The sequence below is a fragment of the Scyliorhinus torazame genome, chromosome 10 (assembly GCF_047496885.1).
Source record: "Scyliorhinus torazame isolate Kashiwa2021f chromosome 10, sScyTor2.1, whole genome shotgun sequence".
NCBI classification, from domain to species: domain Eukaryota; kingdom Metazoa; phylum Chordata; class Chondrichthyes; order Carcharhiniformes; family Scyliorhinidae; genus Scyliorhinus; species Scyliorhinus torazame.
The window spans coordinates 193,180,166-193,193,194 of record NC_092716.1 but is presented as its reverse complement, the minus strand read 5'-3'; the positions used below and the strand labels follow the sequence as shown (position 1 = coordinate 193,193,194).

At 47.0% G+C, this 13,029-nt stretch overlaps 1 protein-coding gene across 13 annotated transcripts in view; it reads left to right on the top strand.

Annotated features, from left to right (window-relative positions):
- The window catches only part of ppfibp2b (PPFIA binding protein 2b), a 347,825-nt gene extending 335,437 nt beyond the window's left edge, over positions 1-12,388 (top strand). For all 13 annotated transcript variants that reach the window (XM_072466213.1, XM_072466212.1, XM_072466210.1 and 10 more), the window contains 2 exons: positions 6,477-6,665; positions 9,634-12,388. In XM_072466213.1, coding sequence (XP_072322314.1) covers positions 6,477-6,665; positions 9,634-9,834 — 390 coding nt within the window. In that variant the 3' untranslated portion in view covers positions 9,835-12,388. The remainder of the gene's footprint in view (positions 1-6,476; positions 6,666-9,633) is intronic.
- Positions 12,389-13,029: the final 641 nt, after the last annotated feature.

Genomic DNA, 13,029 nt, shown 5'->3' with positions numbered 1-13,029 from the left:
CCTCGCAACCCTCAAGGTTGAGCCCCCATCCTTGTTTGCAAACCTCACCCCGGATTGCAAACCCGTCGCCACTAGGAGCAGACTGTACAGCGCCCTGGACCGGACATTCATTCGGTCCGAAGTCCAGCGGCTACTGAAGGAAGGCATAATCCAGGCCAGCAACAGTCCCTGGAGAGCACAGGTGGTAGTAGTAAAGACAGGGGAGAAGCAAAGGATGGTCATAGACTATAGCCAGACCATCAACAGGTACACACAACTAGATGCGTACCCTCTCCCCCGCATATCCGACATGGTCAATCGGATTGCCCAATATAAGGTCTTCTCCACCGTGGACCTCAAGTCCGCCTACCATCAGCTCCCCATCCGCCCAAGTGACTGCAAGTACACAGCCTTCGAGGCAGACGGGCGATTATTCCACTTCCTAAGGGTCCCATTTGGCGTCACAAATGGGGTCTCGGTCTTCCAACGAGAGATGGACCGAATGGTTGATCAACACGGGTTGCAGGCCACGTTCCCGTACCTCGACAACGTAACCATCTGCGGCCACGATCAGCAGGACCACGACGCCAACCTCCCAAAATTCCTCCAGATCGCTAAAGCCTTGAACCTCACATACAACGAGGACAAGTGTGTGTTTAGCACAAACCGGCTAGCCATCTTGGGATATGTAGTGCGCAATGGGATAATAGGCCCCGACCCCGAACGCATACGCCCCCTCATGGAATTTCCCCTCCCGCACTGCTCAAAAGCCCTAAAACGCTGCCTGGGGTTCTTTTCATATTACGCCCAGTGGGTCCCCCAGTACGCATACAAGGCCCGCCCCCTAATACAGACCACGACCTTCCCCCTGTCGACAGGGGCTTGCCAGGCCTTCAGCCGCATCAAAGCGGATATCGCAAAGGCCACGATGCGCGCCATCGACGAGTCCCTCCCCTTCCAGGTCGAGAGCGACGCCTCCGACGTAGCTCTAGCGGCCACCCTTTACCAAGCGGGCAGGCCCGTGGCCTTTTTCTCCCGAACCCTCCACGCTTCAGAAATCCGCCACTCCTCAGTGGAAAAGGAAACCCAAGCCATAGTGGAAGCTGTGCGACATTTGAGGCATTACCTGGCCGGCAGGAGATTCACTCTCCTCACGGACCAACGGTCGGTAGCCTTCATGTTCGATAATGCATAGCGGGGCAAAATTAAGAACGACAAGATCTTAAGGTGGAGGATCGAGCTCTCCACCTTCAACTATGAGATCATGTACCGTCCCGGAAAGCTGAACGAGCCGTCCGATGCCCTATCCCGCGGCACATGTGCCAACGCACAAATTAACCCCCTCCAAACCCTCCACGAGGACCTCTGCCACCCGGGGGTCACTCGGTTCTACCACTTTATAAAGTCCCGCAACCTCCCCTACTCTGTGGAGGAGGTCCGTACAGTCACAAGGAACTGCCACATCTGCGCAGAGTGCAAACCGCACTTTTTCAGGCCGGATGGTGCGCACCTGATCCAGGCTTCCCGTCCCTTTGAACGCCTTAGTCTGGATTTCAAAGGGCCCCTCCCCTCCACCGACCGCAACATATACTTCCTGAACGTGGTGGACGAGTACTCCCGTTTCCCCTTCGCCATCCCCTGCCCTGACATGACAGCGGCCACAGTCATTAAAGCCCTTAACACCATATTCACACTGTTCGGTTGCCCCGCATACGTCCACAGCGACAGGGGGTCCTCCTTTATGAGTGACGAGCTGCGCCAGTTCCTGCTCAGCAACGGTATAGCCTCGAGCAGGACGACCAGCTACAACCCCCGGGGGAACGGGCAAGTAGAGAGGGAGAACGGCACGGTCTGGAAGACCGTCCTACTGGCCCTACGGTCCAGGGACCTCCCAGTTTCACGGTGGCAGGAGGTCCTCCCGGACGCTCTCCACTCCATCCGGTCGCTACTGTGTACTAGCACTAACCAAACGCCTCATGAGTGCCTCCTTGTCTTCCCCAGGAAGTCCTCCTCTGGAACGTCGCTGCCGACCTGGCTGGCGGTCCCAGGATCCATCTTGCTCCGAAAACATGTGCGGGCGCGCAAGTCGGACCCGTTGGTCGAGAGGGTTCGCCTCCTCCACGCAAACCCGCAGTACGCTTACGTGGAGTACCCCGACGGCCGACAGGACACGGTCTCCCTGCGAGATCTGGTGCCCGCCGGCAACACGCACACCCTCCCGACACCATTCACCCCCTCCCTGCCACCGGCGCACCCCGCGAGCGCCCCCTTCCCGGGAGGATGGGTCCTCCACCCAGGTCCGACCAGAAGTGAAGCTGAAGCAGAAACCGTAAGGCTCCCGGAGACGACAACACGGGAACAAGCACCACCACCGGGGCCGAGGCGATCGACGAGGACGACCAGACCGCCCGACCGACTCGTGGCATCGATGTAACACTACAATGTTGTGGACTTTAATGAGAACTCTTTCCTTTTCCCCCTTTTACTGTAAATAGTTCAAAACAAAAAAAAACCTCTGTACATGCTGTGATGACATGCAAAAGTTTTCCTCCCAGGACCAGCCTTGTAAACCCTTACCACCATACGAAGCACCACCCCGCCGGGTTCATTTTTAACAAGGGGTGAATGTGGTAGCATGCATTAGGGGTCATGTGGGACTGTGAAGCCGTGATGTCATTGGCTGACAGATCCCGGGTCCTGGTTGGCTGTTGACCTCTAGCTCCACCCTGAAGGCGGAGTATAAGAACCAGGAGTTCTCCCCCGCAGGCCAGTCTGCTACTGAACTGCGGGGAACAAGTCACGCTTAATAAAGCCTCATCGACTTCATCTCTATTAGTCTCTCGTGAGTCTTTGTGCGCTACAATTAGTAAACATTGTGAATAGCTGGGGACCTAGCACTGATCCCTGCAGTACCCTACTGCGCACTGCCTGCCATTCAGGAAAAGACCAATTTATTCTGACTCTGTTTCTTGTTTTCTCGCCATCTCAATACACTACCCCCAATCCTGTGAACTTAAATTTTACATGCTATTCTCTTATGTGGTACTTGTCAAAAGCCTCCCGAAGGTCCAAACAAACCACATCCAATAGATTTGTCGAGCATGATTTCCCTTTCATAAATCCATGCTGACTCGGTCAGATTCTACCACTGTTTTCCAAGTGCTTTGCTACAAAATAATTAGGAATTCTAGAATTTTACCTAATACCGACATCAGGCTGACTGGTCTATAATTCTCTAATTTCTCTTTACCTCCCTTTTTAAATAGTGGGGTGACATTAGCTACCCTCCAATCTGTAGGAACTGTTCCAGAGTGTATAGAATTTTGGATGATGACAGCCAATGCAACCACTTTCTCGGTTCACTTACTTAAGTACTGCGGGATGTAGATTATCAGGCCTTGGGGATTTATCGGCCTTCGATATCATCATTTTCCCAACACCATTTCTCTACTAATACTGATTTCTTTCAGCTCCTTCCTCTCACTAAACCCTTGTGTTCCCCAACATTTCTGGTGTGTTATTTGCGTCTTCCTTTGTGAAGATGTGGAGATGCCAGCGTTGGACTGGGGCGAGCACAGTAAGAAGTCTTGCAACACCAGGTTAAAATCCAACAGGTTTGTTTCGAATCACTAGCTTTCAGAGCACAGCTCCTTCCTCAGGTGAATGAAGAGGTGGGTTCCAGAAACATATATATAGACAAAGTCAATGATGCAAGACGATACATTGAATGCGAGTCTTTGCAGGTAATTAAGTCTTTACAGGTACAGACGGAACAACTGGTGAAGGGGATAATCACAGGTTAAAGAGGTGTGAATTATCTCAAGCCAGAACAGTTGGTAGGATTTCGCAAGCCCAGGCCAGATGGTGGGAGGTGAATGTAAGACGACATGAATCCAAGGCCCCAGTTGAGGCCGTACTTATGTGTGCGGAACTTGGCTATAAGTTTCTGCTCGGTGATTCTGCATTGTCGCACATCCTGAAGGCAGCCTTGGAGAACGCTTACTCGAAGATCAGAGGCTGAATGCCCTTAACTGCTGAAGTGTTCCCCGACTGGAAGGGAACACTCTTACCTGTCAATTGTCGCGCGATGTCCGTTCATCCGTTGTTGCAGCGTCTGCATGGTCTCGCCAAAGTACCACGCTTCGGGACATCCTTTCCTGCAGCGTATGAGGTAGACAACATTGGCCGAGTTGCACTAGTATGTACCACGTACCTGGTGGGTGGTGTTCTCACATGTAATGTGAACAAGGTAAAAGATGGAAAATAATAGGCCAATTAGCCTAACCTCGGTTGTTGGCAAGATTCTAGAATCCATTGTTAAGGATGAGATTTCTAAATTCTTGGAAGTGCAGGGTCGGATTAGGACAAGTCAGCATGGATTTAGTAAGGGGAGGTCGTGCCTGACAAACCTGTTAGAGTTCTTTGCAGAGATAACAAATAGGTTAGACCAAGGAGAGCCAATGGATGTTATCTATCTTGACTTCCAAAAGGCCTTTGATAAGGTGCCTCACGGGAGACTGCTGAGTAAAATAAGGGCCCATGGTATTCGAGGCAAGGTACTAACATGGATTGACGATTGGCTGTCAGGCAGAAGGCAGAGAGTTGGGATAAAGGTTCTTTTTCGGAATGGCAATCGGTGACGAGTGGTGTCCCGCAGGGTTCAGTGTTGGGGCCACAGCTGTTCTCTTTATATATTAACGATCTAGATGACGGGACTGGGGGCATTCAGGCTAAGTTTGCCGATGATACAAAGATAGGTGATGGGGCAGGTAGTATGGAGGAGGTGGGGAGGCTGCAGAAAGGTTTAGACAGTTTAGGAGAGTGGTCCAAGAAATGGCTGATGAAATTCAACGTGGGCAAGTGTGAGGTCTTGCACTTTGGAAAAAAGAATAGAGGCATGGACTATTTTCTAAACGGTGACAAAATTCATAATGCTGAAGTGCAAAGGGACTTGGGAGTCCTAGTCCAGGATTCTCTGAAGGTAAACTTGCAGGTTGAGTCCGTAATTAAGAAAGCAAATGCAATGTTGTCATTCATCTCAAGAGGCTTGGAATATAAAAGCAGGGATGTACTTCTGAAGCTTTATAAAGCATTAGTTAGGCCCCGTTTAAAATACTGTGAGCAATTTTGGGCCCCACACCTCAGGAAAGACATACTGGCACTGGAGCGGGTCCAGCGGAGATTCACACAGATGATCCCAGGAATGGTAACATACGATGAACGTCTGAGGATCCTGGGATTATATTCATTGGAGTTTAGGAGGTTGAGAGGAGATCTAATGGAAACTTACAAGATAATGAATTGCTTAGATAGGGTGGACGTAGGGAAGTTGTTTCCATTAGCAGGGGAGACTAGGACGCGGGGGCACAGCCTTAGAATAAAAGGGAGTCACTTTAGAACAGAGATGAGGAGAAATGTCTTCAGCCAGAGAGTGGTGGGTCTGTGGAATTCATTGCCACAGAGGGCGGAGGAGGCCGGGACGTTGAGTGTCTTTAAGACAGAAGTTGATAAATTCTTGATTTCTCGAGGAATTAAGGGCTATGGAGAGAGAGCGGGTAAATGGAGTTGAAATCAGCCATGATTGAATGGTGGAGAGAACTCGATGGGCCGAATGGCCTTACTTCCGCTCCTATGTCTTATGGTAATGGTGGTACCCATGTCGATGAGCTGGCTCATCTCGCTGAGATTGCCATGGCAGGGTTGTGTGGTGCTGTGGTTACTGTTCTGAAGGCTGGGTAGTTTGCTGCAAACAATGATCTATTTGAGGTTGCGGGGTTTTTTGAAGGCAAGTAGTGCGGGTGTGGGGATGACCTTGGCAAGATGTTCGTCTTCATCGATGACGTGTTGAAGGCTGTGAAGAAGATGTCGTCGTTTCTCCGCTCCGAGAAAGTACTGGACGACGGTGGGTACTCTGTCAGCTTTGTCCCGTGTTTGTCTTCTGAGGAAGTCGGTGCGTTTTTTGCTGTGGCGCGTTGGAACTGTCGATCGATGAATGAAGCGCCATATCCCGTTTATATGAGGGCATCGATGTGCCCTCTGAAAGCTAGTGATTCAAAACAAACCTGTTGGACTTTAACCTGGTGTTGTAAGACTTCTTACTGTGCTCCTTTGTGAAAACAGAACCAAAGTATGTATTTAGTTGGTCAACCATTTTTTTGTTCCCTATTATAAATTCTCCTGTTTCTGACTGTAAGGGACCTACATTTGTCCTCACCAAGCTTTTTCTCTTCACCTACCTATAGAAACTTTTACAGTCAATTTTTATGTTACCTGCAAGCTTACTCTGGTACTCTATTTTCCTCTTAATCAATCCCTTGGTCCTCCTTTGCCGTATTCTAAACTGCTCTCAATCCTCCGATACTAACAGTCTCCATTATGGTAACCAACTCTTCTCTCTCTCTATCCCCCCCCCCCCCCCACCCCACTCCCCCAGTGCTGTGAATGAAAGTTAGAATGTAATGTGTGTCTTTAACCCATTTCTTTTGTTTTTGGTGTAGATATTAGAGGCGCGCTTTAATTCTGAGACAATGGCTTTGCTTCTCAATATCCCACCTCAGAAGACGTTACTTCGACGACACCTAACCACACACTTCAACCTGTTGATTGGTCCAGAGGCTCAACATGAGAAGAGAGAGTTAATCGAGTCAAACAGTTACATACCCCTGAACACCACAGCGAAAGTGCGGGTAGGTACACAATCCTGCTCTGCCACACCCAGCACCTCGCTGGACTGAAGAGTCACCCTCACTCTATGGGATGGATGTTAGAATCAAATCATGTTATCTAGTAACTATGGTTCAATATGACTAGTTATTGAGTTTATTTGGATTATTTCTGCCACATTCACAGTGGCAGCCGTGTGTGCCATATTTGAGATCCATTGCAGCAACTCACCAAGCATCTCTCATCCAGAAGGAGTAGGGGAGCAGATGCATGGGAACACCACTGTTCTCGTCCAAGCCCCATACTATGCTGACTTGAAACTGATTCTGCCATTCCTTCACTGTATCAAAATCTTGGTATTCAACTAATAGCAGTGTGGGTGTGCTTACAACCCATGGATTCCAGTGGTTCAAGAAGGAGGCTCACCACCACTTTCTCAAGAAGCAGCTAATTATGGACAATAAATGATGGCCTTGTCAGCGACACAAGAATGTATTGGGGGTGAAGGGAGGAGAGATGAAGCCCAATATGTTCACACCCTTATTCTATATATTAATTGAACTTTACACCGTTGAACTTTACACTCAATTGGATTTTTTCTTTTCCTTCATGGGACGTGGGCGTCGCAGGCTGTGCTAGCATTTATTGCCCATCTCTAATTTCCCTTAAGGGGGCAACTAAGAGTTGACCACATTGCTGTGGGTCTGGAGTCACATGTAGGCCAGACCAGGTAAGGACAGCAGATTTCCTTCCCTAAAGGACATTAGTGAACCAGATGGGTTTTTACGACAATCGACAGTGGTTTCATGGTCATCATTAGACTTTTAATTCCAGATTTTTATTGAATTTGAATTTCACCATTTGCAGTGGTGGGATTTGAACCTGGGTCCCCAGAGCATTACTCTGGGTGTCTGGATTACTAGTCCAGTGACAATACCATTATGCCACTGCCTCCCCAGATTTGATGAGATCTCCACATGGAGATAGTCATAGAAATTGGTACATCTTGGGCTCGTCTTTTTGGGTAAAACAAATGCTAAGTATACAAATGTAGTAGTAGAAAGGCCTCCATCCAATCTGTGATAGTGTTGATCTGAGTGCTGAATTCATGGAGATCATTATTTTGCTATCCCGGCAACAGCTTAGTATGGGCATTCAATGCCTTGAATATATTAACTCGGGGGCTTAATGCTTGCTGAAAGACTTTGATTTAACAAATGAGCAAAGTAGAGCTATTCCACCCAGAATTGTTCAATTGCCACCAACTTTATAGGTAGAGTTAATTGTTCTATGAAGCTAGGAGCAGTGGGAGTGGTTCTCCTTGCCGCCCCCACCAAACCCCATCCTCACTCAATTGTCGAGGTAATGGTCCCCATAAACACACTCCTGTCCCGTCAACCCTCTCATCTTATGAAACCGCATCCACACACCTTTCTTGCTTCCAAATTTGTATGTTCCAGTGCTCCCCTTTACAGCCTCCCATCTTGCAACCTCTATAAACTTGGGCTCATCCAAGACTCTGCTGCACGTTTCACACACCAAGTGTCCGTTTGCTCTTTGCCTCTGTGTTCACCCCTTGTCTCCTGAACCTGCAACACCTCACGTTTTCAAATCCTTCCATGATTCCCAAATTTTAATCATTTCATCATTGTGACCGTGTCTTCAGCTGGCTGGCTATGGCCTAAGCTCTGGAGTACCCTCCCTAAATCTCTCTGCTTCTCTACCTCTCTCCGCTCCTTAACATCAACCTCTGAACAATCCTTTGGTCACCTGCCTTAATACTTTTTCTGTGAATTGTTGGTCGTTGTGGAGCAATTTGGGATGTTTTACTACGTTAACAGCATTGTATGAATGAAAGTTGTTGTTGGAGTTCACTTGCGGGTGAGACAAGGGACCCTTATCTTGTCCTTTTCCAAGAGACATGGGGCCCGTGGATATGAGATGGACGCATTCTGCATCCTTAGACATAGGTGTGGCCCGAAACCCCATTCCTGGTGGCCTTTGGGTTTCTTAGTTCTAGCCTAGCCAATCATAGATTACTTGCAGTGCAGGAACAGGCCATTTGGCCCATCTGGCCGCTGCCGTGTTCATGCTCTACATGAACCTCCTCTCACCAGATTTCATCTACCCTATCTGCAAACCTTTCTAATCCTTTCCCCTTCATGTTTATCCAAATTCCCCTTTAATGCATCATTGCTATTTGCTATTCATCTCAACCACTGTGGTCACGGGGCTTAAAACAGTGACCAGACCAAATTCAATGTTCAGTAGTGCAGAAATGTTTTTAAAATCTGATACCACCTTGCACCTGCCTAGACTCTGCGAGCTGATAGAATCAACAACAAAACTGCAAGATGTGAAAATACAAAATCTCGCAATTTGTGGGACTGGCTGAAATTACCAGACGGTCTTTGCTATTTCTTGTATGTTTCTCAGGGGGAGAAATTGAAAGGAGGCGATTTTGATCTTTACTTACAGATTCAGAATCCCATATTTACTGAAAGAAAGAACTTGCATTTATTTAGCACCTTTCGCGATCTTACAATTGTCCAAAAGAGCTTTGCAACTAATGGAAGTACTTTTGAAGTCTAGTCTCTGTTGTAATGTAGGGAATACAAAGGGAATTACAAAGCAAGCTCCCACAAATAAAAATGCGACAATGACCAGGCAATATATGTTTTTGATGTTGGTTGAGGAGTAAATATTGGCCCAGACTCTGGGCAGAGCTCCCCTGCACTTTGAATAAGACCAAGGAATATTTTAGGTCTCCCCGAGAGGGCAGACCGGGCCTGGATTGATGTCTCACTGGAAAGGTAGCACCTCTGACAATATTCCAGTGGGATTGTCAGCCTTGATAACATGTTCAAATTTCAGGAGTCAGGCTTGAACTCTCGGTCTCAGTAGCGAGAGAGTGCTATCTAATTTGATGGTGCGTTTACCTTAAACTGTATACTGACCCCTGACCCCATCTCTCTCTCTCTCTCTTTCTAGCCAAAGAAGCTCGGCTTTTCACATTTTGGAAATCTGAGGAGGAAGAAGCTCGACGAGTTGAGTGATTATCTTTGTCCCCCAGGCACGATTCATCCAGCAGCCAATGGTTCCCAGAGGAACTGCGGGGGATACAAAGTGAAGAAGGTTATGGCGGACAGGGACTTGAGCAGACTGGAGCAGGTGGGGAATCTGAAGTGCTGATCCGCCGCAGTGGGAGATCCTAGCAAGCCAGGATTGTAAAATGATAAAAGTTTGATAACCTCGCAGGACAGTGAAGCACTGGGCATGGCATCACTCGCTAATCTACTAACACAACTCTGGAAGAATCATCCAGAAAGCTCAAGCCAAAGTAACGATTTAACCATCCGACCGACGGTTTGGTGACCGATAAATAACAACGTGGTGGTTTACCGTGATGCAAAAATGTAGCCGCCTCCTTTTAACCCGGCATTTGCACAGTAACTCCAAGTGAAGAGAAGTGTGTGTGTTCACTAAACCATTTTACTTGTACAGAATCAGTGGAAATATATTTTTCGGAATGAGGAATTGTATCGATAATCTTTTCATATTGTGTAATTTTAGAGGGTTGAAATCTGTATAAAATGTGTTTTAATATTTACACGCAATGTATGTATTTTATATTTATAATTTGGAAAGGAAGTGATGTTACGTTCCCTCCTGGTATTCAACACTAAACGAGGTCCAATTGAATGGGGGCCATTTTGTGCCACATTGGGGGGATACCAAGGTGATTCTCAGGGAGTGGAGTCTGATGTCCAGGGATCATTTAACAGAATTTGACCTCCCAAGTGCACGTCCGATGGATTAGCTGCATGAATGGGTATGTAGCATGGCAGGGTGCAAAACAAATGTGCCTCATACATTAGAATGAACCGACCAGCAATCATGGGTAACAGGCCTTTGGAATCCTGGTGTGCGCAATAAGAGAACAACATCGATTAATACAGCCCCTCCCCAGTGTAGGAGCAAATAAATTGTCAGCATCTCATTACTGGGTGCCATGTGTCTGTACAATGTTCTCCCCTCATGCGTGTGTTCTCTTAATCCATGATATTTGCCACTTTCTTAAACTGCTAGTATTGTTAAGTTAAAATGTTTCTATAAAACTAGGAAATACAATGGAGGGGGGGGGAAGTAAGCATAGGAAGCTATTTGAGGGTTAAAGAAAAGAACACCTCTGTCTCCACGCTCCTGCTGCCAGGTGTGATGTAACCTGTCAATTCATGAGTGATCTCTACTCCTGTTAGGATTGTCACTTTGTTGTTGACCTCTCAGATGTTTTCCTGTCTGCTGGTGATACAAATTTGGTGCTCCAAGTACAGGCCTAATCAAATGAAATGTGGGAAAGCCGCACAGGGCACTCTAAGCTGCTGCCCCCACACCACCCAAATTCCCTCCATGTACTTCTGTCATGCGAAGCTCTATTTTGACTGTGCTAGTTCACAAATTCTCCCCAATTTCGTTTTTAATGTGGACTTGTGCTTTTTGATTAAATATTTATCCTGAACCGCAAGGGAGATTTAGTTAGTCTAGCTGCAATGCTGGCAGCAGCCAGATGATCCAAGCAGAAAGCAATGAGGTTGGGCTCCATCATGTTGAGTCCAAAGATGTGCAGGAGCGGTTAGTCTGTGGGACATACATTGAACCATGCAGCATGATGTCTGTGAGCCACAGCTAGACCCACTTGTCAAACAGTAGGCAGGACAAATGCCATGGTTTGTTTGGTCATGGGATGATCTAGTGTTTAGGGTCACATATGTTCTATCGCTGAAACATCCAGGTTAGCGTCAGGACAATGGTGAACCTCTAGATGTATGGCTCTGTATAGCTTAATTATGACTCTTGTACGGCAGAGAGATTACCCCAAAGGAACAGTAGATGAGAATGACTCCTTTCCAAATAGTTCTACTGCAGGATGCGTTTTGGCTGTTGGAATTGGAAAATGGGTATCATTGAAAGCCAATTTGGAAACAAATTGTATCAGCTACATATTAATCATTAAGATTTGGTGAAAAGGGGCAGCATGGTGGCGCAGTAGGTTAGCCCTGCTGCCTCACGGCGCCAAGGTCCCAGGTTCGATCCCGGCTCTGGGTCACTGTCCGTGTGGAGTTTTCACATTCTCCCCGTGTCTGCGTGGGTTTCGGCCCCACAACCCAAAGATGTGCAAGGTAGGTGGATTGGCCACGCTAAATTGCCCCTTAATTGGAAAAAATTAATTGGGTACACTTTTTTTTTTAAAGGTTTGGTGAAATGTCAGCGAAAACAGAACCCTACCATGAGAAGTTCGCCATTTGCTTCCACATCAGAGTCTGAATTCAGTTTGACATGTCTTGCCTTCAGAGTGACTGTTGTAACTATCCCATTTCTTCAGAATAGGTTGGGGAAATCTGATACGAGGTTTAAAGTCAGGGAGGGTGGATTTTCAAGCTTCGCACCTCTTGCATCTTTCCTCCCCACCAAATTCCGACAGTATTGGCGGGTGGGGAGATAAACGCACAGCTCGAAAGTGGGCCCACCTTGGACAGTGGGAGATTAGAAAGTGCTGAATGTTGGGCTGGCAATTTGTAGAACTGAGCCTATCAAGTTTATATTCTTTCTCAATGCCACCAATAAATTCTTAGAGTTTATTTTTTAAAAGCTCGTTGTTGGGTAATCTCTGATTTTAAGAACTATATAAAATGCTCTAATTTTGTTTTTACAAAATTGCGAATAAAGAGATTTTTATTGGCAAGTTTTATTTTGTTTCATTTTGTGTTTGTGGCAGGAGTGGGTGTGGTCTTTGGGAATAAGAGGCCAGCTGGGTAAGTATATAGAATAGAAGCTTATGCTGATAGGTACAATGAAGCGAGATGGGAACAAACCATAAACACCGGCGCAGACCTGATGGGTCAAATAGATAACTTTCTGTGCGATAAACTGAATATCATCTTTTAAGATGTTCCGGCTGATTTGACCTTTGGCCGTATTCATCTCCACATCACCACCGTTAATTTGCTGACTTTCTGTCTCGAGTCTTGGTGGTAAAATGTTTTCACAGAACTTGCTGAACTTTGACGGTTTGAGAAATGTTCCCATGCAGAGGTTAGAAACACGAACCAGCCACCCTTCTTCAAACACTTGCACCAAATCTCTCCGCTATTTTAGACGCTGACTGGGTTTAATAGCTTTATTGAAATAATACTTACGAGCGATTGACCTCCGATGTGTTGAGCGGTTCAGAGAATCGGATGATTACAATACAGATTGTGGCCATTTGGGCCTCAGTTTAATTAATGGCAGCACTTTACTAGCACAATGCAAAATTAATCTCACTGGCACGCACTCTCTGTGCAGCCAAAGGTGTTCAGTCATGGCTTAATTGGTTTCAGAGATCAT